We start from the raw sequence: 27,019 nt of genomic DNA, 5'->3' as shown, positions 1-27,019 counted from the left end.
CAGAAATGCACTTGAGCCACTTCTTTCTTTATAGAAAAAAATATGGTAAAGATTATGACATTCTTTGTAACTGAAGCTTTTAAAATATTTTCATTGTGATTTTTTACTAATAAAAATGTGATTTCCGGGCTGGGCTTGGCGGTCGAGTGCTTGACTTGCACGTGCAAGGCCCTGGGTTCAATCCTCAGCACCACATTTAAAAAAAAAAAAAAAAAAAAAAAAAAAATATATTTATATATATATATATATATATATATATATATATATACACACACACACACACACACACATATGTGTGTGTGTGTGTATAATAAATAAATAATAAACTAGAACTACAAAAAAAATTTTTTTAAATGTGATTTCCTTTCCATTGGTAATCCCGGAGAAATATATTGCTATTCCACAATATGACCACTGGGTGGAGTGCAATTTTTGTGTTTTTTTGTGGTGAAATGAAAGTACTTCATTTTAAATGTGGTGACATGAAAGTATTTCTGTTGAACCAATTTAGTGCAACTTCACATAATAAAAGTTTAAGTAAGGAAGTTTAAGTAAATCCTTACACTTTCTTAAAAATCCCTTTATAACTAGTCTCATATTTATAGGATAAGTAGTGGGGAAAAACAGAAACCAGTTACTTAGCATCATTATCACTTGTGGAATCTGAGCAAGACAGATTCTTCTGAGTTGCACTTCAGATTTGTTTTTCTAAACAAAGATTTTTGGGGGCAGGGAGCAAGGTTTAAGTCTATGAAGAAATATTCAAATTTCTGCCTACTATTTTTTTAAGATCATTGAAGATGCTATGTAAAAGTAAAAACATAGTTTTTCTCAGTATTCAGCTATTTACTTTTATTTTAGCTAGTTTTTTATGTTTAGCTTTCAGAACCAGAAAAGTTTTAAAATGGTTTTTCTTTGAAAATCATAAGGATAATTGAAAATAGTTGGTTGTGACTTTAACATTTATTGACCAAGTGGGGAACTGGAACCAGAACGTTGGGTTCTAGCCTTGGAGGTCAGGGTAATGTTTAGGTCACCATAGGGAAAAACCGTAGGTGTCCGTCCAGTAGCAACATAGATGTCCAGAAAATGAGCTCATCTCTGAAGGTCCATAGTACATGCCCCCTTTCAGTGAGGACGTTCTGTGAGTCATCCTTCAAAACAATGACACAATACCAAGACGGAAATCCATATGGTTGGCTTGGGGCCTTCTTGTTGTGTAAGTGGCCTTTGAGGTGAACATTGTCCAGATTTCATATCTATTGCTCTCTGCCCTGTTTGATCTTCGCCATCATCTTTCCATGGCACATTCTCTCTGAACTAGGCAAAATGTTGTGGGGGGCAGGGGACCACTGAACCAGAAATTGGGATTATTGTTTGAGCATATTTACCAAAGAAGTGGGTCCTTGATTTCCTCATGTTTAAAATAGATAAGGATAAGGTTTTTCTTTTTCCTTTACATCTACCCTTCTTCTTACAGTCTTCCCTTCTGCTACCACCCTGTATAATTTCTTATCACTCTCTTTCACATTTTATTTCCTCTGCTCCCTGACATTTCCTTTTGTCTCCTTTTTCTTGTTAGGTCATTTCTCCTTAATCTGCCTTTTTTGTTTTCTCCTATTTCTCCTTCCTGTCCTCTCATTTCTCCTTTCACTTTCTTCCCCTATTGACAGCACCCCAAATGGGTTTTCTTTTCTTTTTTAAAATTTTTAGTTGTAGATGGACACAATATTTTTATTTTTATTTATTTTATTTTTATGTTGTTCTGAGGATTGAACCCAGTGCCTCACATGTGCCAGGCAAGTGCTCTACCACTGAGCTATAATCCTAGCCCCTACATGAGGTTTTTATGACTGCCCTCTGCCATTGGGGATCAGGAACTGTAGCAGGTCATGGAGGAAATATTTAAATTTCTGTAAATGGCATTATATTTAAACCATAAAACCCCTAAGAGAGATTTTTGTATGTGATGTGTACTAAATTAGAGCACAGATGAATGTGGATACCTCAGTATACTCCAGCTCACCTTAGTATCTGGTAGACTAGATAGCAAGAAGGGAAATAGGTGAACACAAGACAAGTTTTTCTAGTTCTAATTTTGGTGAAATTGGTTTTTAATTCTGCCACTTAGTTTTTTTTTATTATACTAACTGGTGGTGTATTGCTATATTAAATATCACCATTTAAATTAAATATCACCATTTAAATTAAGCATTAACGACCTCTGCCCTTCTTGGTCAAACACTTGGAAATTTTGTCTTTTTGTGAAGTTTAAAGGTAGAAAAAGAGGCTTAATGTGAAGCTCATGTGCATATCAACTAGTATATTGTTGATGAGCTAATTATTTTTTAGAATGATGAAAAATCCTTTTGTCTTCTATTCTTTGTTATGTAAAATTTTGCCTGAATGTCTTTCCTTTTCCCTTTGCCCTCAAGATAGTCTCAGGACCCTACAGCAAAATTGCCTAGTAGAAATTTAATGAGCTACATATATAATTTAAATTTTCTATTAGTCACATTTTAAAAGTAGGAAAAAAGATAAAATTAACTAACAATTTTATTTAATTCAGTATATCCAGAATACCCTCATTTCAACACTTAATATGTATGAAAATTATGAGATTATTTCACATTCTTTTTATCATACTAAGTCTTCAAAATCCAGGAAGCATTTCTTATTAGAGTGCATTACAGTTGGTACTAACCAGCTTGCAGATGCTCAGTAGCCATGTGGCTAATGGCTCTTTGTAATGAGCAGTACAATCTAGAAAACGGCTTGAATAAAATATATTTTAATTTAAAAATCTAATGCATTTTGTGTTAGGTGTCTTAGATTTAGAAAAATTCAATTGAAGTTACTTTCTGGCAAGGACATAATGGGAATGTTCATTAAATGTTGCATTGTCATACTCTTGAAGTCTAATAAATTATGTTATTTACAGTACTGAGCAGGGTATTTCCCAGAATTGTGAAAAATATGGGTCATATGCCAGTGTGACATAAAAATAATTAGTAGTTGGACTCTACAAAACATGTATACACCTGGCTGACTTTGACTAATGATCAAAAAAGTATATGTAAGTGATTTCCCTTACATGATTAATTTATGTAAGATTACTTCTCCATGTGTACAGATGTTTTTATTTCTAAAAATGAGGATGTGATTGATTTAAGGAATCATTAACTCAATCCCTGTTCTGTGTGATGGGAGCTGCAGTGACCATCATGTGATTGGGCAGGACTTGGTACCTATCAGTGTAAACACATGGCACAGCCTGTCCCATGTCCTTGCTTATCTCCTTTGGAGAGAAGGGGTTGAGGTGTTTTGAGCAAATCTCATTGGTAAAGTTGTGTATGCATTGCTTTTTTTTTTTTTTTTTTTTAAGAGCCATTTCCTTTCAGTTTTAACCATATATCCCTGTGTCTGCAAGCAGTTAACGTTCAGTCTGTCAGCAGCAGAGCAGCTTTCTATTTTGATGATACCTTCATTTTTGTAAAAAGACATGCTTGATAAACTTCTTCAATTTTAAGATGCTTTACTTAGAAGATGATAGTGAAGATGAGGAGAAGGTTCACAAAGGCTTACTAAGTAAAACTCAAGCTGTTTACCCTGGCAAGGCCCCTCCTGGTATCCTGGTGAGTTTCATCCACCCTCACCCTGCTCCCTTTCTTGGGTGCTTTCTTGGGTGTTCAATCTGGGTAGAACTGAGAAGAGGGTGTGCACCCACCAAGTGAAGGAGACTAATGCCCCTTCTTTGGAAACAGTAATATTGTAGTGAGTTTTACTAACTTTTAAATGTTATGTTGAGCAAGAATCTTTGTCTACATGCCTTCCCCCGCTGGCTCTCTGCTATCTTTCTACCTTTTTCTGTTTTTTGTTATTTTAACAAATAGTAATTTTCTGCCTAGAAAACAAATGAAGTTACTTTAAACAGTACTTTTTTTTTAAACTATGGTTTCAAAACAGTATATTTGGTTTCACATTCTCTTTGCTTCTTAATGTAGTAATTGAGGTATAAAAATCATTTAAAGTTTTTGTGGTTTTTATTGTCCTAGTCAGTCTTTTTAAAAGGTAGACTTAATATTTGGAAATTGGTTTTTCATTTGAATATATGGTAAAGAAGAGGGAATATAGCCTTTTTTCTTCTGTGATTATAAGTAAGAAAATTTTGTAAACTTGAAATATATGGGGAAAATACAATATTTTAAATCTAGAATGTTCTCTTTGGTTACAATAAGTAAAATGTAGCATGTTATATAAGCTTAATGTGAAGTCCAGTCTTCATTAAGGAAACAAAATCTGGTGACTATAGGACAATATAATTTAATATACTCTACCTGTGGAGCCTTTCTTTTAAAAATGATAGGAATCAAATGCTTATATTTTTTAATGAAAGATGAATATGAAAGCAAACATAAAATCAGCAAAATAAAAAAATTGATAATTTCTAAAATCTGGTTCATAATCTGCTTGGTTTTAAGTTTTAAAGGTCTAAATTTTTTTGTTGGCACCTTTAAAAATGTTATCACATGCTGGGTGCTGTGGCGCATGCCTGTAAACCCAGCGACCCTGGAGGCTGAGGCAGGAGGATCAGGAGTTCAAAGCCAGCCTCTGCAAAAGCGAGGTGCTAAGCAACTATTAATAAAACACAAAATTGTGCTGGGGATGTGGCTCAGTGATCGAGTGCCCCTGAGTTCAGTCCCCAGTATGGGGGGAAAAAAATCATCACACTCTTGTGTTTTTTACTTTTGGGTCTATAGGTATAGGTGTATTTGTTCAGACCTCTCAATACTAATAGAAATAAATTGAATATGAATGAAAGTCAGATACTACTGAGGGAAGCAATTTGCTTTTGAAACCTTTATTTTAATATAGAATTTATGTATGTGAATAGATTCAGGCACATTTGTTGTAAAAGTCAAAGGGAGTAAAGTGAACACACCTGGTTCTTAAGTTCCTAAGTAGCACCAACACACACAAACAGTCCATCAAAGAAGAAGTTCTTAGACTTCTTGCTATGGGTGTTTTCCAGAGAAAGGTCAGGGGTGTTTGCTTAGGCTGCATTTTATTAACAATTCCCTTTATGTCACTGTTAGAACATTAACATCCTATGAGTCATCTTCCCACCCAAGAGAAATACATGAGTTTTCTGAATGGCTAGTGTTTGGGATACTGGATTTGATAACTGCTTAATAAACTGTAATGATTACGGAGGAGTTTAACTTTACAACCTGGGTGTGTATGGTGAATGGGTATGTGTGAAAAGGGAGAATCCTGGTTTCCAAGCTTTTGTGACCTAGGTGACTCTTAGAAGTCACTTGTTGTTGTTGGGTTTCTTGGGTTTTGTTTTTTCTCCTGTGCATACCTCTTGTTAGAAGGAAACGGTTACATTTTTGAAGGACTGTCTCTGCATGGCTTTAGGTGTTTTGAGTATTGTGTACATCATGATTTTTAAAAACCATGAGAAGATTTCTGTACCTTATAAAAAGTTGGGAATTTTTAAAAAATCCTCTTCCTTTATTTTTTTAAAAAGTGAAGGTAATTCCTTTATTTGGTGAGGTAAAAGGCTATGTTAAAATACTCCAAAGTTTCAAAATAATGTATTGTGGTTATTTTCCCTTGATGAGGTGGGGGCGGGGTCAAGAGACTAGGTAAAAATGTATAATGGGAGTTTTTATCCTAAGAAATCTTAGAAAATCAAAGTATTTCTCCAGTTTAGAGCCAGAAGAGATTTCTAGAGGCCATCTAGCTGTTCTTATTAGAGATAACCCTGGACAGACAAAAGTTGCCCAGGTGGGAAAATGAGACTTGGCCTCTGGTCTTCATATCCTCTTGGATTTTCAGCTGCTGGGGACTCCAGGAAGCCCAAGGCAGTATTCCTCCTTTCTCTCAGCTCTTTGTCTTAGGAACTGGACATCTCTGGTTGGCTCAAAAAAAAAAAAAAAAAAAGCTCAAGAAGATTTCATAACATAAACAGTGGTAGACAGTAGCAAGTCACCCTGCAGTCAGGGCTTATGATATAAGGCCAAGTGCTTTATAACAAGTTAGGAAACTGTGAGTCCACCTAGGCTTTGGTAGGGTGAGGAAGTCCCAGCCTTAGCGCATTGTCATTGCTTGTTGCTGCCAGAAATTATGACACAGCATTAGGTGAACAGACAAAACAAATCATGTTTCTCGAGGCTAGCATGGCAATGTCCACAAAAATAATTAAACACTTAATTGAGCTTTTCATTTCTTCACAAGTAATGCTGTTAAACTTAACAGTCTCGTAATTAACCAAAGAACTTAACTAACCAGAGTTCTAAGTCCTGGAACAAGGAGGAAGCAAGGAACTAAGGTAAGAATTTCTTCCTCCTCTCCTGGATAAGGAAAAGTTTCACAAAAATTTTTGAGATAAACATTTTCAGGTTTCTATTTTCAAAAGTATCTTTTAGCTTCTATTCTTCCCAGCTAACACCCATGATGAGCTTTGAATTATGCCTTTCCTCTTCTTCCCCAGCTCCCTTACACTTAAGAGGAATGCTAGGTGTTTATCCTTTGGTCACCTAGCTGTGGGTGGGTGCTGACTCCCTAATCCCTGCAGAGGTTCCTGCATTTGAGAAAGGATTACAAAACACACAAGTGTGCTTTGGTAGTATCTCTAGCTAAGAAGACATATTGGGACTGGAGTAGCACAAGGTTGGGATATCACTAATTAGGCAGTTTTGAGGAGTTAAATTCTTTTAAAACTGATCCACAAAGGAACTCAGGAATTTGAAGAAGAGTAGTTTTGGAAGTGTGGCCATGAATACATTTACACTGTTTGAAAATTATTATTCATTTTTAAATGTGTGCTCTCATCTATTTTTATTAAGGAAAAAATTAGAGATAGCTTACAATTAATGCATGCATACAGTTGCCTCCAGAGGACCATATAGTGTATGGCTAAATCCTTGGAGAGAGAGGTATGGATATACTGGAGATTGACCCCAGGGGTGCTCTACCACCAAGCAACAGTTCCATTCCTTTTTATTGTTTTGAGACAGGGTTTCCCTAAATTGCTGGGACTAGCCTCAAACTTTGAATCTTCCTGTCTCAACCTCCTGAGTAGCTGGGATTAAATTAGGTGTGTACCTCTGCACCTGGCTACACCTATTAATTTGAAAAGCAAAATTCTCTTCATTCAACAAATATTTATTTTGTTGCAATTGAGTGCAGTAGATGCTTTTTTTTTTTTTTTTTGGTGCGGGGGTGGTACTATTGATTGAACCCAAGGTCTCAACACATCTCACACATGCTAGGTAAGCACTCTACCAATGAACGATATCTACCTAGCCCCTAATTTTTTTTATTTGCATTTACTAATGTGTCTGAATTTGCTGCTCTGGGTTTGTAAATAACACAGCTGGAGAGATTTCCAGCAAATGGCCATATAATTACTACTGCTTTTTGTTTGCCCTAGTTATTTGGTCCTGACTGCATACTTGCAGTTTGCTGAGCTCTTTCACTGAGGTGGTTAAGAGTGCCAGCGTGAGCCCAGTGTTGTGATGTGATCCAAGTGTGGGTTAGTCAGCTTTGTGTCCCATGACCCCATCAATGTGCTTTGTTATGTCACAAGAAGTCAGGCTACTGGCCTGGTCTAGAGGAGTTGAACGTGACTCTGAAGGGTCTAAATAAAAATCTCACTTCTCTAAGAAAACACTGATTTTTTAGATCATTTATGAATAATATTCATATCTTAGATATTAAATATTCAAAACCAAGCCAGTTCTGGAGAAAAATTATAGACATACATTCATGAGTAAATAGTTTTGCGTGTTTCCATTTTTAAAAAAATCTCATAGAAAGTAAAATAGTTATCAGGGGAATCTGTTTAACTCTAATCATGTGTAGAACACTGTGTGTACCTTTGGTATACTATCTTAATATTACTTCCTATCTCTGTGGGAAGGACCTTCATTAGAAACCTCCTTAAAGTGAGACCCGGGAAAATAGAGAGAGTTATGTAACATCCCTAGAATGTTATCACATTGTTCAGATTTACCTGACCTGTACTTGAACTGTAAATAAAAGAGGCTATCTCTAGCTAGGTCAAGGGGCATAGCTGAAATTATAGCAGTCATTTCTCACTTTTATTTCTCTTATATTCTAACAAAGCATGAAACTATGGCCATTGTAGACTGAAATTGAAATCATGTTGGAAAAAGTAATTCCTTCAGGGACAATGAGGCAGGAAAGGAGCCTTCAGTGAAAACAAGAGGAGTCTAGGAATCAATCCATCTGACTACTAGTCTTCTGACATCTTGAAATATGTTGATATTTTGGTGTCACGTGGGGGCTTACAAAAGTGCCTGTACCTATAAGTCTATGCTTGGGGGATAGGGCAGGGCCTGGTTGTCAGGATCACTGAAGTACATGATGTGACTTATGTGTAGCCTGGGATGAGAGGTGATTCTCAAGGACACTGACTTCCAAGTCTGGTCACTGGAATCACTGCTGAGCTTTCACTAGAATATACAGATTTCTCAGACAGACTGAAGCAGAATCAGAGTAGTGAAGCCCAAGAATTATTTGGTTCTGTTTGTTTTTAGAATTAAACTACAGACTTTATTCAGGTTTTTCCCATCAAACTCCCTTTTTTGTTGCAGAACCCAGTCCAGAATATCATGTCTTTATATGTCATGTGTCCTCAATCTCTTAAGAGTCTGATAGCTTCTTAGCTTTTCCCTGTCTTTCTTGACTTTGACATCTAAGTGAGTGTTGGTCAGGTATTTTGTGGAATTATCCTTAATTTAGGGTTTTTCTGCTGTTGTCTCCTAATTAGATAGAGGTTATGTTTTTGGCAAAATGCCACGGAAGTGATATATCCTTTTCAGTGAGTCATCCTAAGGGGGCCCTGATGTCAAAATATTTTCCACTGGTGGGGCTGGGGTTGTAACTCAGTGAACACTTGCCTGGCACATGTGAGGCTCTGAGTTCGATTCTCAGCACCAAATATAAACAAATAAAATAAAGACATTCTGTCCATCTACAACTACAAAAAGGTTTTTTAAAAAACGAATAAATAAATAAAGGTATTGTATCCATCTACAAAACTTAAAAAATATATTTTTAAAAAATGTTTTCCACTGGTGAAGTTTCTCTTGATCATTTTATCATGGTGATATCTTCCAGGTTTCTTCACTGTAAAGTTACTATTTTTCCTTTTGTAATGAATGTGTGTCTTGGGGAAAATAGTTTGAGAGTGTTTAGACATCCTTTTTTTCCTTAAATTTTTGTTTTCTATTTTTAATACCCATAAATGGATCTTGTTTGTCACAGTTATTATTGTAGTATTCTGATGGAGGTTTTCTGATACCCTCATTCATTCTTCATTTATTTATTTACTTAGTTATTTAATTTTTTGTTGTTGTAGATGGACACAATACCAACACAATACCTTTATTTACTTATTTTTATGTGGTGCTGAGGATCAAACCCAGTGCCTTGCATGTGCTAGGCAAGCACTCTACCCTGAGCTATAATTCCAGCCCTTCTTTCTTCATTTATTAATTGGAATTCCGCTTCTAGAGAAAAACTGTCCCTTATCATCCTTTATTAATTTTCACTTATAACAATGTGGGCTTATAAATATTTATTATATTCCCTAGGTTATAATTTTATTTTGTGGCTCAGATTGTTCTAGCTTTTTGGAGGTTCTTTCGGATTGATTTCTACATTCCATTAATATGCTCCCATTTTGTTTTTTTTTTTTTTTTTTTTAATTAATTTTTTTTTTTTTCTCATTTTGATTTTGAGTGTTTGCTTGCTTCCTGGCACTATAAGATACTTAAGCATCATCTTATGATTTTATGTACCCTGTCCTGAAATCAACTACTTTTCCAAGGAGCCTTGGTTCCTTCTATTGAATAAATTTTACTTAGAAACCAAGATCTGGGAGTATTATTTATTCTAGATCCTCTTCTCACAGCAAGCTAGAATATCTAAGTATATATTCTGCTCCAGGCATAAGCCCACCAATATTTGTTCATCTGTCCATCAGTGTGTATTCAAACTATGAGTTTGTACTGGGACCTCCAATTCTAGTCAACACCACAGGGTTCATTTTAGCCTTCCTCTCTAGAAAATTTTATTTTTAGAAGCTTTTTGGGAATTTATGACTAATCAGACTTGGGGAACAGTGGCTTCTGGATATATATCTGCTGGGTACAGTACAGATCCAAAGGCCTTTGTGGCTTAGGTAAGTACTCTTCACTAATGATAGTCTCTTCCTTTGTAAATCATCGTTTTTCATAATTGAGTTAGTTTTCATTTCTTCATATACTAAAAGGAAGTTTTACATCACTTTTAGCCCTTATAAATAAGGGAACTCACAGTCTCCTAGAAATATCCATTTTTGTAGTGGAGTGGAAAGTGGTTTACTTTCATGGCCAGTATTTTTGTAAAAGCTTGTGAAAAAAATTGAGCACACTTGAGGAAACATCAAGTGGACTAAGTATGAGTACCCAGGGAAGCTGTTAAACATTTTCTTAACATACAAACAGCACACCTACACACATGACCAAAAGTCTTGGGATTTTTCTAAAACCTGATTTATTTTAATCCTTGAATTGTCATCGTCGTCATCTTTTTTTTTTTTTTTTTAAATAAAGGATTCTATATTCTTTTTTCTAAGTGTAGCTTCTTTCTAAAGCAGTAACTTTCCTGTCAGATTTCTTGATAGTGAACTCTTCAGCTTTGGGTTACTGAGAAGTACTAGATTGTGAACTTGAAGCCTGTGGGTTAGCTGAAGTAAATATGGTTCCCTTTCAACCCTAATGGTAGTCCATCTCACTTGTTCCCATTTGAAATTAACCAGGAAGCCATATGATGCAGTGAGGGGCCTTCAACCCAGGAAATTAACACAAGTAGGACAAACTTATAATGTCAAATAACTTACTTTTGATAGTATCTAAAATTCTTTTGGGGAGAAGTAAGAGGCTGAGAGGATGGAAGAAAGATGAGTGACATTTAGCATATCTTTCCCTAGACCTACAACCTACAGGAATTACAGTTACTTTGCGTGCAGGGTTATAATTTTGACTGCCAAAGTCATGTTGCCAATTCTTGATTTCTAGGTCAATGTGTAAATAGAAAGAACTTTCAAAAGAGATGGAATATTGCAAAGGAAATGGTCTACCGGCATCTGCCTTCTTCTGGAAAGTAGGGTTTCCAAAGCATCCCACTAAAATTATATACCTTTCAAGATTTTTGGGTTTATCTTTAAAAAATACTATGGATATCAATGATTATCCCACCAAAACAGGTTAGTTACACAATTATCTTAGCAGGTTTAAGATGAGAACCTGTCCTTTAAGACATATTTATGATTATAACATTGCATCTTTAAGTCTGCTCAGAAAGCTTCACATTATTGCGTATGATAGCCTACGGGGAAATCTATCATCACCTTCTAAAAGACTTTGTGAAATTCCTACCTACAAAAAGCCCTGAAAGTCCTTAAACATAGTATTAATGTCCCTAGATACAGTAAAAAGAGCAATGGGTGTTTTGAGATGGGTTTCCCTGGGCATTTGTTTGGACCTTTGTGTAGTTGTTTGATTCCTTATAAGTTGCTTATCTTCCCTGGGCCCTGGTTTTTGTTTGTTGTTTTTGTTTTTACTAGTACAACATATATAAATAACATTTACTTTACCTAAGGGTGAGAAGAGCCATATTATAATGACATATGGAAAGGGTAAATATTAGTGCCTTCACTTTTTACCTAATTGCCATGGCTAATACTAGGAAGACACCTGAATTGTAGCTCAGTTCATGTGATCTGTCAAGGATATGCAGTGTTTAAAAAAATATGACTGTGAGTAAAAGATGTTTGAATATTCACCAGGATAGGTGAATCTACATTTTAAGAAAATCTTACATATGAAAATGCAAACTTATAAAATAATTAACTTACCACTTTGAAAATAATTTAAGGTGGGGTTTCTTTGAATAGCAAACTCTTATGAGTGCACTGGAGATATCTTAAAAACAATAGCTAGACTGTGCACATACCTGTAATCCCAGCTACTCAGGAGACTGAGGCAGAAGGATCACAAGATTTGAGGCTAGCTTGAGTAATTTGGCAAGACTGTCTCAAATTTAAACAAAAAAAAAAAATTTAAAAGGACTGAGGATGTAGCTCGGTGGTAGAGCACCCCTGAATTCCATTCCCATTAAACACACACACACACACACACACACCCCTAGAAAATCAAGTTTTACTTGATTAACAGAATTACTCCTAAGTGTATACCCAAATAAAATTGTTCACACATTTAATGTCTCTGATGGTGTTTTGCTATACCTTTATTTGTGATTGCCAAGAACTGGGAACAATCCATGTCTTCCAACTGGTGAATAAACTTTGTAAGTCCATCTGATGGGGTACTACTTAAAAACAAGGAACTACTGATACATATAACAATATTAGCTAATCTCAAATGTGTTGTGTTAAATAAAAGAAGTCAAATTTGAAAGGTACATACTGTATGGTTCCATTTGTATCATTCTGGAGAAGGCAAAACTAGGGACAGGATAAACTAAAGAGGGGTTTTGGTGACTTGAGGGGATCTCAATTATGGCAATGGCTAAAGCTCACAGAACTATACAAAAGGGTTATAAGGTATATTTTTAAATCTATTTTGAATAGTTAAAGGTACAGCTATTTAAAATCTTCAAATTGCATTTCATAGAGTCAGCATAAACATTTTGCCAGAAGTTTTATGTGCTGATAGATATAACCATTCCATAGGTCAACTTAAATAATAGTTTAATGTCTTCCATGATTAATTATAAACTCATTATGTTTCCTAATGATTTTTACTTCTTAAATTTCTCCATAGTCATCAGCCAGGTTAAATGATCCCTATAACATTTGTCACTTCATATACCAGAGGTCAAAACTGGGCATATTTTTGCTGGGACGGAAGAGATGAGAATTAAACTATCAGAAAGCTTTAGTATATCCTGCAGTTAAGAAAATGAGGGGGGAGCAATGAAAAGAAATGTGGGAAGGGAAACCCTTTAGTTTATAGAGCTATGATAGTTGGAAACAAGTTTCATCATAACAGTCAAGTGAAGTTGAGGAAAGAAGTTGAGGCCCACCTCTCTCCTCTCATGCTTCTTGCTACATTAGGATATACTCAGACAACATTACTTCTGTCATTATTTTGGAAGCTAAAATATGTGTATACATAGATTTTCTTGCTCTGTACCAAATTCTGTTACTGAAGAAAATGAATAATATTCTGGCACATTGCTGAGTGTTAGGAAAATTAAACTGTTGTGACTAGCTATTTTCCTTGAAGACTGTGCTGTGTAGAATTATAATGTTGGATGTTTTCATGTAAGTAAAGTGACTATTAGAAAATTGATAACCTGACTTGTTCTCTTTCACTCTGCAATCATCTTTGATCTACTGTCACCTTGTCTCTGCCTTAGCCATCTCCCCCCACATTTACTTCCTTTGATAGACCAGCACTCTCTCTTCCGCCCCTAGCCGCAGCTGGGCTGCTCAGGTTCTTCAGAATGATCTGCATGCATGCATGTCTTTTGTTCTCACAGGGATATTTTTAGACTTACCCATCCTGAAGTAGGTAGGTGTCTTATCACCCATATAAACTAGTTTTATGTAAGCTTTTCTTGGTAAGGTCTTTACTGGCATTTAGAGAGAAGCATTGGTTTTTGAATGATCAAAATGATCAAAAACTTAGGGTTGACCTCTACCATTGATTTTTTTTTTTTTTTAATGTGTGGTGTTACATTTGTGTGTGTGTGTGTGTGTGTGTGTGTGTGTCTGTCTGTCTGTCTGTCTTCATTTACCTCTTGAATTTCACTGTTTGATTCAGTAATACAAAACAAAGCACTTTGTATAATCCTACCTCTGCTGATTCTCTTCACTAGATCTAACATGCATTCATTCGTTCATTCATTCATAGATCCAAAAATATTCAGAGCTGGAGGTATTCAGCTCAGTGGTAGAGTGCTTGCCTAGCATATGCAAGGTCCTGGGTTTGAACCCCAGCATGGTAAAAAAACAAAAACAATTCTGCAATGGGTAGCCACTATGCCAGGTTTAGGAAAGATAGTGAAGCATGCAGTGCTTCCCCCTTCTTTGTTAGAAGAGTTTAGATATAAGCTAAACAGATTAGTGCAGTGTGGTGAGTGCTGTGGTAGGGAGAGAACAGGTTGCTGTGGGTGCCAGTGACAGGCCTCTTTTTGTCACCTTTTTTCTTTATTGTCAGATGTTGAATCCATGCATCCTAATCCCAACTGTTTTCCTGATTTTATTTTCCATTGTTCTCTTAGGATGCATAGTTTGTTGTGGATTTTTCCATTTGATCCATTTCCTCTTTATCCAGGAAATCTGAAAGATTTGCTCTTTTATTGTAAAATATTAGAATGAGAAGAAAATTGATGTTGGATTTTGAAGGATTGTCTTGAAAATTATTGTCACTTGACAGCGGGGTGGAGAAAGGGGAGTTGATGGTTTTTAAAGTGAAAACGGTGATGCCATAGTTCTTCTTTAGTTGATGCCATAGTTCTTTCTTCACCTGACAAAAAGCTGAAGCAAATAGTTGAGTAAAGCTTGGGGACCCCAACCGGTAAAGAACATACATAGCTGTAGTGGCAAAAGTAGCTTGCCTTACTTGAACGTTACTCAGCCTAACATAATTAGTGAATATGGTGAAATCATCATCATTTGTAACAGATCCAAAATCTGAATTTATCAACTTGTCAGTCTTGAAAACTAAGTTTAAGGTCAGCTTCATGTCTTCTCATTAAGTGGGGAAAAAAGTTAACTTAATCTGCTTGCTTTTTTTTTTTTTAAGTAGAAGGCATTTCCAGTTCCAATGAGTTATATCTGGGGTATTTTCTTGCTCATTTTGCCAAGGTGATCCGCCCTCCCATTCCTACTGGGAATTGAACCCAGGGTCTCACATATTGTAGAAGTGAAGGTAGGCCCTGTTCAACCAGCCACCTCATTCTGCCTGGCAGAAGGCCTGCTATGTACTGGAGGAATCATCTGGGGCTCTTGCTCTGCTGAAGGTCTGGAGGCAGTGAAGTTTAGATGTGTTGCTGTCAGCTTTTCTTATAGAGTCAGCCTCCAGGAGATCCCATAGCTTTAATGGACCATCTGTTTTGTTGTGTTCCTGGGAGGTGGGCTTGGTTGTTCCATGTGTTCTCCTCTTTCCTGTTTCTTACATTATAAAATGAGAATTAAAAGATATCTAATAAATTAATAAGTTAAACAAATAGACATTCTACTATGATGGGGGTTTGGGGAATGATAAAAAGTAACAATTTTATTTGCATGTAATGGCTGAGAGCAGCTTCTCCCTGGAAGGTCATTTCTTTGTCAAGGCTTAGCATCTGTTTTCTGTGGCACTACTGGCTACTTCTCTTAACAATACTCTTAAATATTTTTTTTATTCCTTATATCTATCTGCATTGTAACCTCCTTTCCTTCTTTGTGATTGCTGTCACATCTGGGCACACTGTAAACCTATTATAAAACATCTTGACTCAGGATTATGTGGGCAAGACACTGAGGCACTTTTGCCCCTTGCCCTTCATGGCTAGGGAGAAACTTGCAGCAGATACTGATACCCACTTTCAAGGTAGTAAAGTCTTAGCCACCTCTATGTTACCTCATGATGCCTGGGCAGGAGGACACCCGCTGTTCTGGAAGAGTCTTTTGGGAGTCTTGCCCTGCTAAGGATCCAGAAGCAGTGAAGTTTAGATGTGCAGCCATTAGCATCTTTAGTATTATCTTAGCTTTCAGGACTTTAATGGACTCTTTTCATAGAGAAAACCATAGGAATTTAGTACAAGTTGAATCCAGCCTGCCAATCTATTGCTCTTAGGAATATCAGATTACCTTCAAAGTCCAATGATTTAAGCCTTGGAATTGCGGGGGCAGGTTGGTTAGTGGAAAAATTTGAGACCCTAAGTTGCAGTGGAACTGGATCTTAGTGAACAATAACAAAAAGTAAATACATCTTGTCTCAGTCTCAAATATAAAATGAGTAACTCTGACCTTGTGTGACCTGCATTCTCTTTGAAAATCAAATGAGGTAAATTTGATAAAGTTCTTGAAAAATACTAAGTGCTCATTAAATGCAGAATGTAATCTTTGACAGTTTGGGGTTAGGTTCATGAGTATTTGGCTCAGCTAGAATGTTTAACTAAGTAATAGTGTCCTGGTATCTATTTCCTGAAGCATCTAGGAGTCTCTGTTCCCTCTTAGCACTTTTTCTTTCTCACATTTGTCAGCAGAAAGTTAAGATGGAATGGCAGGTTCTTTGATTAGAGTTGTTTTAATTTGGGACTGGGATTGTAGCTCAGTGGTAAAATGCTTGCTTAGCATGTGTGAGGCACTGGGTTCAATTCTCAGCACCACATAAAAATAAAATAAAGGTATTGTGTTTATCTACAATTAAAAAAAAAAAAAGTTGTTTTAATCTCTGTCTATAAGACTGACCATAAACGATGTTCCCAGGAAGTCAGCTTCATAGATTGAATTGTGGTCCAGCAGGAGAGTTGTTGTAGTAGATGCTACCTCTTTAGTGGTATGAGGAGACTGGTAGGTGGGTATGACATCTTTGGATTTCTTGTAATAATTTCTTATTTGTATGGCCAAGTAACATTAAGTAATATATTCAAATTGCTGAAAGTAGCCCATGTGTTGTAAGAAATCTGGGGATTCTGACAAACTTTTTATAGTTTTGAGTTTTTCTGTCACTTAGAGATGCACTTAGGGTTATAGGTCCTAGACTCAGACCTAAATTTGAAAATTGACTTTGCCACTTAATAGTATGGTGGCACTTGGTGAAATAGTCTGTTAATTGGTAGTATCCCAAAATTAAAACATACAATATGTTAAGATATTTGAGATATTTGTCTTGGTCAACTAGAGCTACTAGAACAAAATAACAGATGGTGTGTGACTTAAGCAAATGTTTACTAAACAACAAACATTTATTTCAAAAAGTTTTGGAGTCTCAGAGGTCTTAAAACCAAGATACTAGGGCGTTGAAATTCTTTTTTCCTGGCTTGCAGACTTCTTGCTGTATCCTTACCTGGCTAGGAAAAAACATCCTCTTGTCTTTTTCTCTCCTAATAAGGACACTAATCCATGGGGGGACGGGTGTCTCCCCTCATGACCTCATCTAAACATAATTACCTCCCAAAAGCCTCACCTCCAAATACCATCACCTTGAATTTAGGTTGGGGGGTGCAGGGACAACAAACATCCAATCCATAACAATACTTAACCTTTCTAAGCCTTAGTTTAATTATTTAAGCTAGCTCTGAGATGGTAATACAAGTATAAACCTAAGAAGTTGGGACATAGTAAGCTCTCAAAAAGAAAGTTGTTGCTACTTTAATTATTGTTAACATCACCAGAGATGTGCTTTCAGGCATTTTTGATATTTGATAAAAGAGAGGACTGAATGAACTCTTCCAGTTTCAAGAATCGATAAATGCATTTTTATATTTGCATTTATGCTTCTGAGCCTCAAGACTGAGATGCTGTTCCGAAACCTCCTTTATTTCCGTGTTTCACTATACTACCATCTCATGTCAGCCTGTCTTTCTGATTATATATTCTGCCTTTGCTTTTTCTCTCATTTTCTTGGTGACTTTTTTTTTTTTTTTAATTTTCCTGCCTGCCTTTTCCTTAGTCTTTGATGCCGTATATATCCTCCCACTTTTTTTCTTCATCATTTATTGTAAAATAGCTTATAATGTATGTTGTTCTGCTGTATTTTAAACTCTCTATTTAAAAAACTAGTGTCTGAGGTAGGGCATTTCCCCGTATATGACTGGGGGTACGTTGTGTATGTTATGTTCCTGTTTTAGAGTTTGACTTTCCCAGACATTGACCAGGACAGACCAGTGTTAGACCTGACTTTGTTCTTCTTGGCCTTGTTGTGGCTGGTACTGGGTTGGTATGTGGAACTAAAGTTTTCTGGTACTATATTCTGCTTAAAGAGGAAATTGTTTCACAGATCCCCTCATGTATGTGACCATCAACTGCTTTCCCCCCAGACAATAACCATGAGGAAGCCTCTTCCTTTAGTTCCTTTAGGGTAACCCTTCTGTCAGGTTGCTGCTCATCATTCCCTGGATATAGTACATGTTAAGGTACTCTCTTTTCTTTTGAACTCCCTTTTCTTTTGTTTTCCTGGCCTTCATAATATAAAAGCATTTGTTTTATGTCTGCCAAGAGAAAACCAGTTATTTGATAAGCCTCTGTTTTTTCTACATTTAGCAACTAGCATTTACACAATAGATTTTCATGTATAACAGCACATCCCTTAACCATGGTTTAAAATCATCTTGAATAGATGTACTTCCACTTAATTATGGATTTTATGCTCTGATTGATGTAAGCTTATTATACATTCATGTTTATAAGACTTTATGCTGAATGTAGATGCTTAAAGATTATTGTTTTTCAGTTTCTTTTAAAACCTATATTATGGGTTTTTAAACATTTTGTAACAAAAATCATTTTAATATTGCCACCAGTCAAGTGGTAATATAAAAATTGATTTCTTGGATACTGTTTAATTAATGTGTTGTGATAGACAAAAAGCATATTACAAACATATAGAATATGAAAATTCTGACAGATCCAGGTTGCTGAGAAATACTACTGGTAAAAGAAGATGAAAAGATGGATTATCTTAGATTGAATTTTATTTCACTTGTTTCTAGAGACATTGTTAACCCAAATTGCACACTGTGACTACAGAAGTAAGAAACAAATATATAAAAATGTGTATTCCCTTTACCTATATGTTAGTTGCAGTGTTCTCTTATGAAACAATATTCAACAAGATAGTCACATGGTACACCAGCATATGAAAAGATGTTCAATATCATTAACATTCTATTAGAGAAATGCAGATTAAAACCATTATCACTACATACCTGTCATAATGGCTAAAATAAAAAATAATTACAATGCCACACTGTGGTGAGGATGACAAATAACTGAATCTCTCATACATTGCTGGTGGAATGTAAAATGGTGTAGCAACTCCAGAAAACAATTTGGCAGTGTCCTACAAAACTAAGTATGCAGCTTCCATACAACCCAGCAGTTGTACTCCTGGACATGTGTTCTATTGAAATAAAACTTATTTTCACACCAAAACCTGTTCATAAGTACTTATAATCCTGCTATTTGTAATAGCCCAAAACTGGAAACAGCTCAGCCAGCTGTCACCTCAACAGATGAATGATTAATATACTATGTTATATGTGTACCATGGAATACTGCACAAAAAATAAAAAGAATGAATTGCTTATACATAGCCACTTGGGTGAATCTCCAGAGAAATATGCCAGCAGGGAAAGGCTATCCCAAAAGACTACCCTATGATTCCATTTATTTAACTCTTTAAATAACAAAAATTTCAAAAATGAAGAACAGATTAGTGGTTACCAGAGCCTAAAGAAGGAGAAAAAGAGTAAGAGGGAAGTAGTTGTGGCTATAAATGGACACTTGGTACCACTTAAAAAATTTTTTTAATTCCAGTTGAGATGTTGTAAGAATATTCTCATGAAACACTACTTCCTCCCCACTTGTGTTTTCTTATTTTTTTAGTCTCATTTGTTGGTGGATCGTTTGATTGTTCCTTTATTTGGTCAAGAAATAATTATTACTAAATGTGTGCCTAATCTAGTCTTGACATCAAGGTCAAATCAATTGTTCTAAAATCAAAATCATCACCACCTTATTTTATAAATAGTAGTACATTTTGCCACATTGTTCAAAGTCACTTCTTAAATAGGTGCATTAGAGGGAGCCTTGGTAACATAAATTTTTCTAGGGTAAAATTATCGTGGCTAGGCTTTGTGGACCTTGAGTACACTTTCAGCTGTGTGTAAAAGTGGGGGAAAAAACTGTTTATTGGAATTAGGACACTGCTATGGGCTCTGGTTCATCTGTAAAGAATGGGGTGAGTTTCTGTGTGGGCAGATAAACTGGCAGGCCCTTGCATTTTCCTAAGGGAAGGGCATTCTTTCTCCCAGTTCCACTTTGGACTTAACCTGGCAACACAGACTGTGCTCTCTGGAACTTTGCAGAACATGGAACTTTGAGCTCAGGGCAGCTGCAAAGCTGGGTTTAGAAAGACAACTGTGCTTATGGTGAATAATTTAGAGACCAGTTTAACAGTCCTGTGGTTCAGTAAAAATTGGCTTCTGGATTAGCCAGAGCAGTGGAAGGACTCCCGTCTTGGTCTGCATCATATTGCTGCCCAGAGTGACTTTCCCTAGATCATGTTTTGACATAATGTCAGAGGTGATGGTGAATAAAATGTGAGGGTATGCACAGCAGCTGGAAATGAAATCTTACAGCCTTAGAACCAAAGGGTTTTTTGTTTGTTTTTGTTTTGGAATTTGTGTGTGTGAGTGCATGCATACACGCACAAGAATGAGGATGGGGGGAGAGGAGGTAAAGTCAGCTTTAGCTTATATTTTCCCTCTTTTGTCACTTTTTGGAGGACTCTGAAGACCTCTTCTGATCTGATTTGGGTAGAGAATTGAGGTTGAGGAACCAAATTAAAACTCTTTGCTTTGAACTTTGCTAAACACAAATATATGTTCCAGTGAGTCGTGTTGAGGCATTGCAGGGATTTTCTCTAGAGGTAATGTTATAAACAGCTTAGACCTAGGCTAGCTCACCCAGGTTTGTTTATGTATCTGAAGTATAGTATTCTGTTAATAGTTCTGTACAGAAGCCAGCTCTCACAACTTTGTTTCTGTTGGAAGATGAATCAGTAGCCCCTGGTTCCAGACTGTCTTGTCAGGAGGGCAGTGGTGGTGGTCAGTATTCTGAGTCTATGCAGGTCCTGAGCTTCCGGAAGAAATTGTAATGGCAGTCGGTACCACTTTTGGTGGTAGGAAAGGAAAGAAAACTTGTGAAGCCTCAGGTCCTGGCTGGGATGGCCTTCAGTCAAAAAGAAAGAACTGTTTGGGAATTGTCCATGTATGGAAGTGTGTGAAAACAATGGTAGCCAGAAACTGATGGGTTCTAAGTTAGCATGGTTAATGATGTAAAATCTGGCATACCAATGAGCAGTAGAGTTTTGGTCATTGCTATTATTTTTTGTCATTGTGATTAGATGCAGAGATTCATTGTTAACATCTCATCTAATTTTTTTTTTTCTTATAGTCACAAACCATGAATTATGTGGGCCAGCTGGCTGGGCAGGTGCTTGTCACCGTGAAGGAGCTCTACAAGGGCATTAACCAAGCCACACTGTCAGGGTGCATCGATGTTGTCGTGGTGCAGCAGCAGGATGGCACCTATCAGTGTTCACCTTTTCACGTGCGGTTTGGGAAGCTGGGAGTCCTGAGATCCAAAGAGAAAGTGGTGAGTGCAGTGCACAAGCCTGTCTTCTAGGAGGGAAAAGAGAGCGTCAGTGAGTAAATTGTTGTTGTGAACTTTCTGCCCTATGCTTCTTTCTTTTGAACTTGCATGTTGTTAAAGACACTCATATGAGAAGTCAATCTGTATAGGTATTACTTTTGAAATTGTTTCTGAATTCGTAAAGCCCTATTACAGGAAGTCTTCCCAAGGGAAAAAGAAGCTGAAAATTATAATGATAATCCTACATGTTGAAACTCAAAAGAGCAAAACAGAAAATAGTCATACATGAGGGAATTAGGTGTCTATTTAGAAAAAAATATATATATTTTCTTCACTTTGTTTTTCAGCTGTAAATCAGTTTTTATTGAAATATATATAATATATTGGTATGAAAGTGTACCCATATAACCATTCTGGTTTTCACTTTCAGAACAATATTCAATAAACTACACAACCTTTTTTTTTTTTTTTTTACAGTACTAGGGATTAAACTTGGGGTGCCTTACTACAACCCAGGGGTGCTCTACCACTAAACTACATCCCCCTAACCCATTTTATTTTTTATTTCGAGACAGGTCTTGCTAAGTTACCAAGACTGGCCTTGAATTTGCTCAGGCTGGGCACGAACTTGTGATTTTTTTGCCTCAGTTTCTCAGGTCACTGGAATTACAGGTTGTACACTACCATTCCCAGCATGTTAGATGATTTTGCCCAACTGTAGGCTAACATAAGTGTTCTGAACATATTTAAGATAGACTAGACTAAGCTATGACATTCACTAGGTTTCAACTGAATAGCATTTCCAATTTATGATGAGTTTAGCAGGATGTAACCCTATCATTAGTCAAGGAACCTCTGTACAGAGTCCCCCCTTAACTATGGATGATATGTTATAAGACTCCCAGTGATGCTGGAAACCATGGATAGTACCAAACTGAATATACTATGTACTTACCTGTACACACATATACAAATGATGTAATATCTTTTCCATCTTATCACACTACAGCTTTAACTTTTGCAGTTTGATATCAGTGGCAAAGCTATCATGAATTTTTTCTTCACTTTAAAATATTTAGGATAATAACCTTCATATTAATTATGAATAAAAGTCTTATATAATCAAGAATAGGTTATATTTGTTTAAAGGAAATTAATACCACATTTTAGTTTGTTTTGACAAACCTATAAAATCTTGTTTGTATTCTAAATTTGCTTACTGTTGTACCAGGACTTATCCCCAAAATTGACTAAATGGTAAGCCACAGACCATAGACTGGTTGACTTTTATTTGTTTTAGAAAAAAGCTCTTCAGAAAGAGGATATTTGTGTTGGCTTTTCTTGTTTTTATATCCTCTTTCCTCAAGTTATGGTGCATTAGGAAGGTTTGCTAGTCTAATGTCAATCAAGTTTAAAAACTTGAGTTAGTAGTACTTTGCAGGTACATGATTCCTTTTTACTGTTGTCCCTCTACCTACTGAAGGTTCTATCCATATTTTAAAGCCCCATAGGACACCCTGACCATTTTCTGGCACAGGTCTAAATATATATATATGTTAGAGGAATAACTTGAGAAAATTTATTTTCAACTTTGTGCTGTCTCAGTGGAGAATCACATTTCAGAATGGCAGGGTTTGTGTGATCTGGCCTATTCTTGGAGTTACCCTTTAAGAAGCAAAAGTAGTTGCAGTTTACCTAGTGACTTGGAAACTTTCCATTGCAAAACAGTATTCTTCTGCCACAATTTAGCTTCTCTGCAATATTTTTCTCTTGTCATATTGAAAGTACTTTCAGACTGGATCTGTTGTGGAGGAATTGGCAAAAGCTGTAAACTGTTTGAATGTACCCTGAAATATCCCATTGGTCGTGCAAGGACCAATGCCTTTGAGGCTCCCCTGCTGACCTGGGTTGTTGATCACCAGATTGAATTGGTCTTTTTGGCCATTCAAAATGGAACCTTCAGGCAAATATGTAGGCACTTGTATATCTGTTAATGATGATCAAGCAGATAAAGGTGCCTTTTTCTACATGTTATATGCATTTAGGAATATAATTTTTGTACAAGACTACCTAATTCATTGTTAAATACCTTGTCAAACCTTTGTGGGTTTGGGTTTTTTTGTTGTTGTTTGTTTGTTTTGTGGTACTGGAATTGAACTCAGGGGTGCTCTACCACTAAACTATATCCTCAGCACTTTTTATTTTTTATTTTAAGTAAGGGTCTTGCTGACTTGCTAAGGCTGGCCTCAAATTTGCAAACCCTCTGCCCCAAGCAGTTAGAATTACAGGTGTGGGCCATGCAGCCAGCTCGACCTGTATTTTTTATTTATTTTTATTTTTTTGTAGTTGTAGATGGACAGAATGCATTCGTTTTATTTGTATATGGTGCTAAGGAGCGAACACAGTGCCTTGCACATGCTAGGCAAGCCCTCTGCTACTGAGCTACAGCCTGAGCCCTCAACCTATATTTTTAATAGGAGTGTAATCAGTGAGACATAAGGAAAGATAAAATTTCTTTTTTTCTACTTCCTCCCTTGGTATCCTGGGAACCCAGAGGATATGTTTGGGAAGAAATTTGGCCATTTGATTTAAAACCAAAACACAATTTTCCTGTAACAATAAAACTGAAACTATGTCTACCTTGAGATAACACTGGCAATTTGCACTGTCCTATCAGTCTCTGTTAGTTCCCTAGGACTCTAAATTTTCAAATATTTTTGACATCTATGAAGTGGACTTGAAAATTTTTTAAAAATATTTTTTAGTTGTAGTTGGACACAATACATTTATTTTATTATTTTTATGTGATGCTGAGGATCGAACCCAGGGTCTCACATGTACTAGGCAAGCACTCTACAGCTGAGCCACAACTCCGGCCCCTTGAAAATATTTTTAAAATGTTTGTCCTTCGTTGCCTAAAGAGCTCTTTCATATTCTTTTAAGTGTCCTCAATTTGCTCTAATTTGATGCTAAATTTAAGTTTTGAAAAGACCAAAATCCATTCCAAGCCTAATCAGGAGAATAAAATAAGTAGTTATGTTGAGTAATGTCGTATTTGAAACCTTAAAGTTGTGGCCATGAAGTGTTAAGATAGTATGTAAACAATTTAAACTCTGAATTTGTATCCTAAAAGAAGCATTATTCCATTTCTCTAGCTAGGTGGAATGAGTATGTAATCTCTGAAATGAAAATTTGGAGAAATATTAGTTTAACTATTTTTTATTAAAGATAAAGTACCTTTATTTCATTTATATTAATTTATAAGCATTATACAACAAATCAATTATTTTAATTACTTTCCATGTCAAGCTTTCAGTTGAACAGATTTTAATGTTTAAGTCATTCTGAAAATCCTGAAATTTGGGATTATGGAGCTAATTTTGTTTTCTCCTTATTTGTAATATGCTAGGATGGGACTGTTTAGTTTCTTTTTTTTTTTTACTTTTTCATTTCTAACAAAAATTTAAAAATTTTTAATTTAGTAAGCCTCTTCTTTGATTGTAGAAGCTGCTGCTAGGTTGCAGATGCTTTGGAAATCTTGGATGATACTAGGTGTGAAACCAGCTTCAACTAGCCTGAAGTGTTTTTATAGCAAATATTCTCTGGAATGTTAAAAAGACTGACTGGAAAAAATGAGTTAGGGCTAATGTTTGTCCTTTGGAAAGTGATTTACGTAGCCATTTTTTTAAGAAAAAGTAAAAGGAAAATGATTTCATGTAAAATAATTATGTAAATAATTATTTAAAAATAATTTCTTTAAATACACAGGATTTTGTTACTCATTCTGCCCATCTTTTTTATACTATTTATCCTTTTTTTCAGCTTAATGGTTTGATATTCAACATAAAATAAACTGCATGCATTTAGAGAATACAATTTTATAAGTTTTAATACATATTGCATGCAGGAAGCCATTGCCAGTTGAAATAAGGAATGTTTTGTTTTCTATCCTCCAGTCTCCTCCAATCTGACAGTTCCTCAGCCCTTATTTTTTTTTTTTTTTTTTTTAAGAGAGAGTGAGAGAGGAGAGAGAGAGAGAATTTTAATATTTATTTTTTAGTTATCGGCGGGCACAACATCTTTGTTTGTATGTGGTGCTGAGGATCGAACCCGGGCCGCACGCATGCCAGGCGAGCGCGCTACCGCTTGAGCCACATCCTCAGCCCTCAGCCCTTATTTTTTATGACATCAATTTATTTTAACTGTTTATTTTTTAATTAATTTTAGACTGAGGTAAGTTGCAGGTGTAGTTTTTTAAATTTCTTTCATTCAGCTTCTTCCCCAGATGTTAACATTTTTTTGGCCGTCAAATATTGTTATCAAAACTGGAAATTAACATTCATCTAATAATACTGTTAACTAAAGACCTTATCTAAGTTTCACAATTTTTTCCACAGTTGTCAACTTTCTGTTGCAGGATCATATTCCCAAATTGCTTTAATCTGCATGCTCTTATAGTTCCTTAGACTTTACCCCTGACCTTGACTATTAATGTAGAACAACTAGGCCTGATGGCACATGCCTGTAATCCCAGTGACTCTCGAAGGCTCAGGCAGAAGGGTAGCAAGTTTGTGGTCAGCCTTAGCAACATAGTGAGACTCTGCCTCAATTAAAAATAAAAAGGGCTAGGGATGTAGTTCAGTGGTAGAATACCTTTGAGTTCAATCACCAGTATTCCAAAAAAAAAAAAAAAAAAAAAAAGATAAAAACAGTTATTATATAGACTGACCCTAAGTTTGAATTTGTTGATCTTTTTCTCTTGTGGGGCAAGAGCAACACAAGAATATGCTGTATCCTTCTCAGTGAATCACATGAGGAGTTCCGTCATGTTGCAGTGTCTCACTCAGTGGTGATAATAACTTTCGTCCCTTGGCTAATGGTGTCTGCTGGGTTTCTGTACTGTAAATTTACTTGGGGGAGAAAGCTTAATAATAAATAAATAAACTATTTAATAATAACTCAATAATTAATTACTATTTAGTCATTAATTGAAAATCTGTATTTCAGAGCTGTCCCTGTTCTTCTATTTACTTATTCAATTATTTCTATCAGTATGAATGCATAGATATTAATTTTATAATATGGGATTTTCTGTTACCCATTATTATAATTACTTATTTGGTTGCTCAAATTGTCCCATTTCAGCTGTTAGCGTAGCTCCTTCAAGTTGAGTTCTTTCTGAGCTGCTTCTGTCATTTTTTTGAGCCCTTCTTTTCTGGCACTATAACATATTACAGGAAAATCTGTTTTCCTTGTCTGAGTTCTGAAGTTAATTATTTTATACCTCCAAAAGAATTCTGGCTACTTTTACTTGGAAAATAGTATTGAAAACAAAGATCTGATCACTAGATGTGTTCATTACTATTGAGGTATCATTATTTCTAGGTTGTTTCACCTGGCAGAACCAGAAAATATATGTATGTATATACACATACATACATGTACCCATCTACATCTATTTGTAAAAACTCAGGAATTTGCTTGGATTCCCCTGATTCCAGTACATCACCACAGGCTTCTTAGCCCCTCCGTATTTGTGACTCTTTTCTCATGATTCTGATTATCCACAGGTTTATCTAGTTATTTGTTCAGACCTATAAAATAGTT

At 35.9% G+C, this 27,019-nt stretch overlaps 1 protein-coding gene across 2 annotated transcripts in view; it reads left to right on the top strand.

The window, feature by feature from the left end:
* Lpin2 (lipin 2) overlaps positions 1–27,019 on the top strand; it is a 76,790-nt gene that overhangs the window by 17,977 nt on the left and 31,794 nt on the right. The window contains exon 2 of one of the 2 annotated variants that reach the window (XM_076836730.2): positions 21,215–21,415. In XM_076836730.2, coding sequence (XP_076692845.1) covers positions 21,224–21,415 — 192 coding nt within the window. In that variant the 5' untranslated portion in view covers positions 21,215–21,223. Of the gene's footprint in view, positions 1–21,214; positions 21,465–27,019 lie in introns of those variants that run through there. The other variant, XM_076836729.2, reaches the window with a different exon arrangement.

This window comes from Callospermophilus lateralis, chromosome 17 (genome assembly GCF_048772815.1).
Source record: "Callospermophilus lateralis isolate mCalLat2 chromosome 17, mCalLat2.hap1, whole genome shotgun sequence".
NCBI classification, from domain to species: domain Eukaryota; kingdom Metazoa; phylum Chordata; class Mammalia; order Rodentia; family Sciuridae; genus Callospermophilus; species Callospermophilus lateralis.
This window is presented reverse-complemented; position numbering and strand designations above follow the sequence as displayed.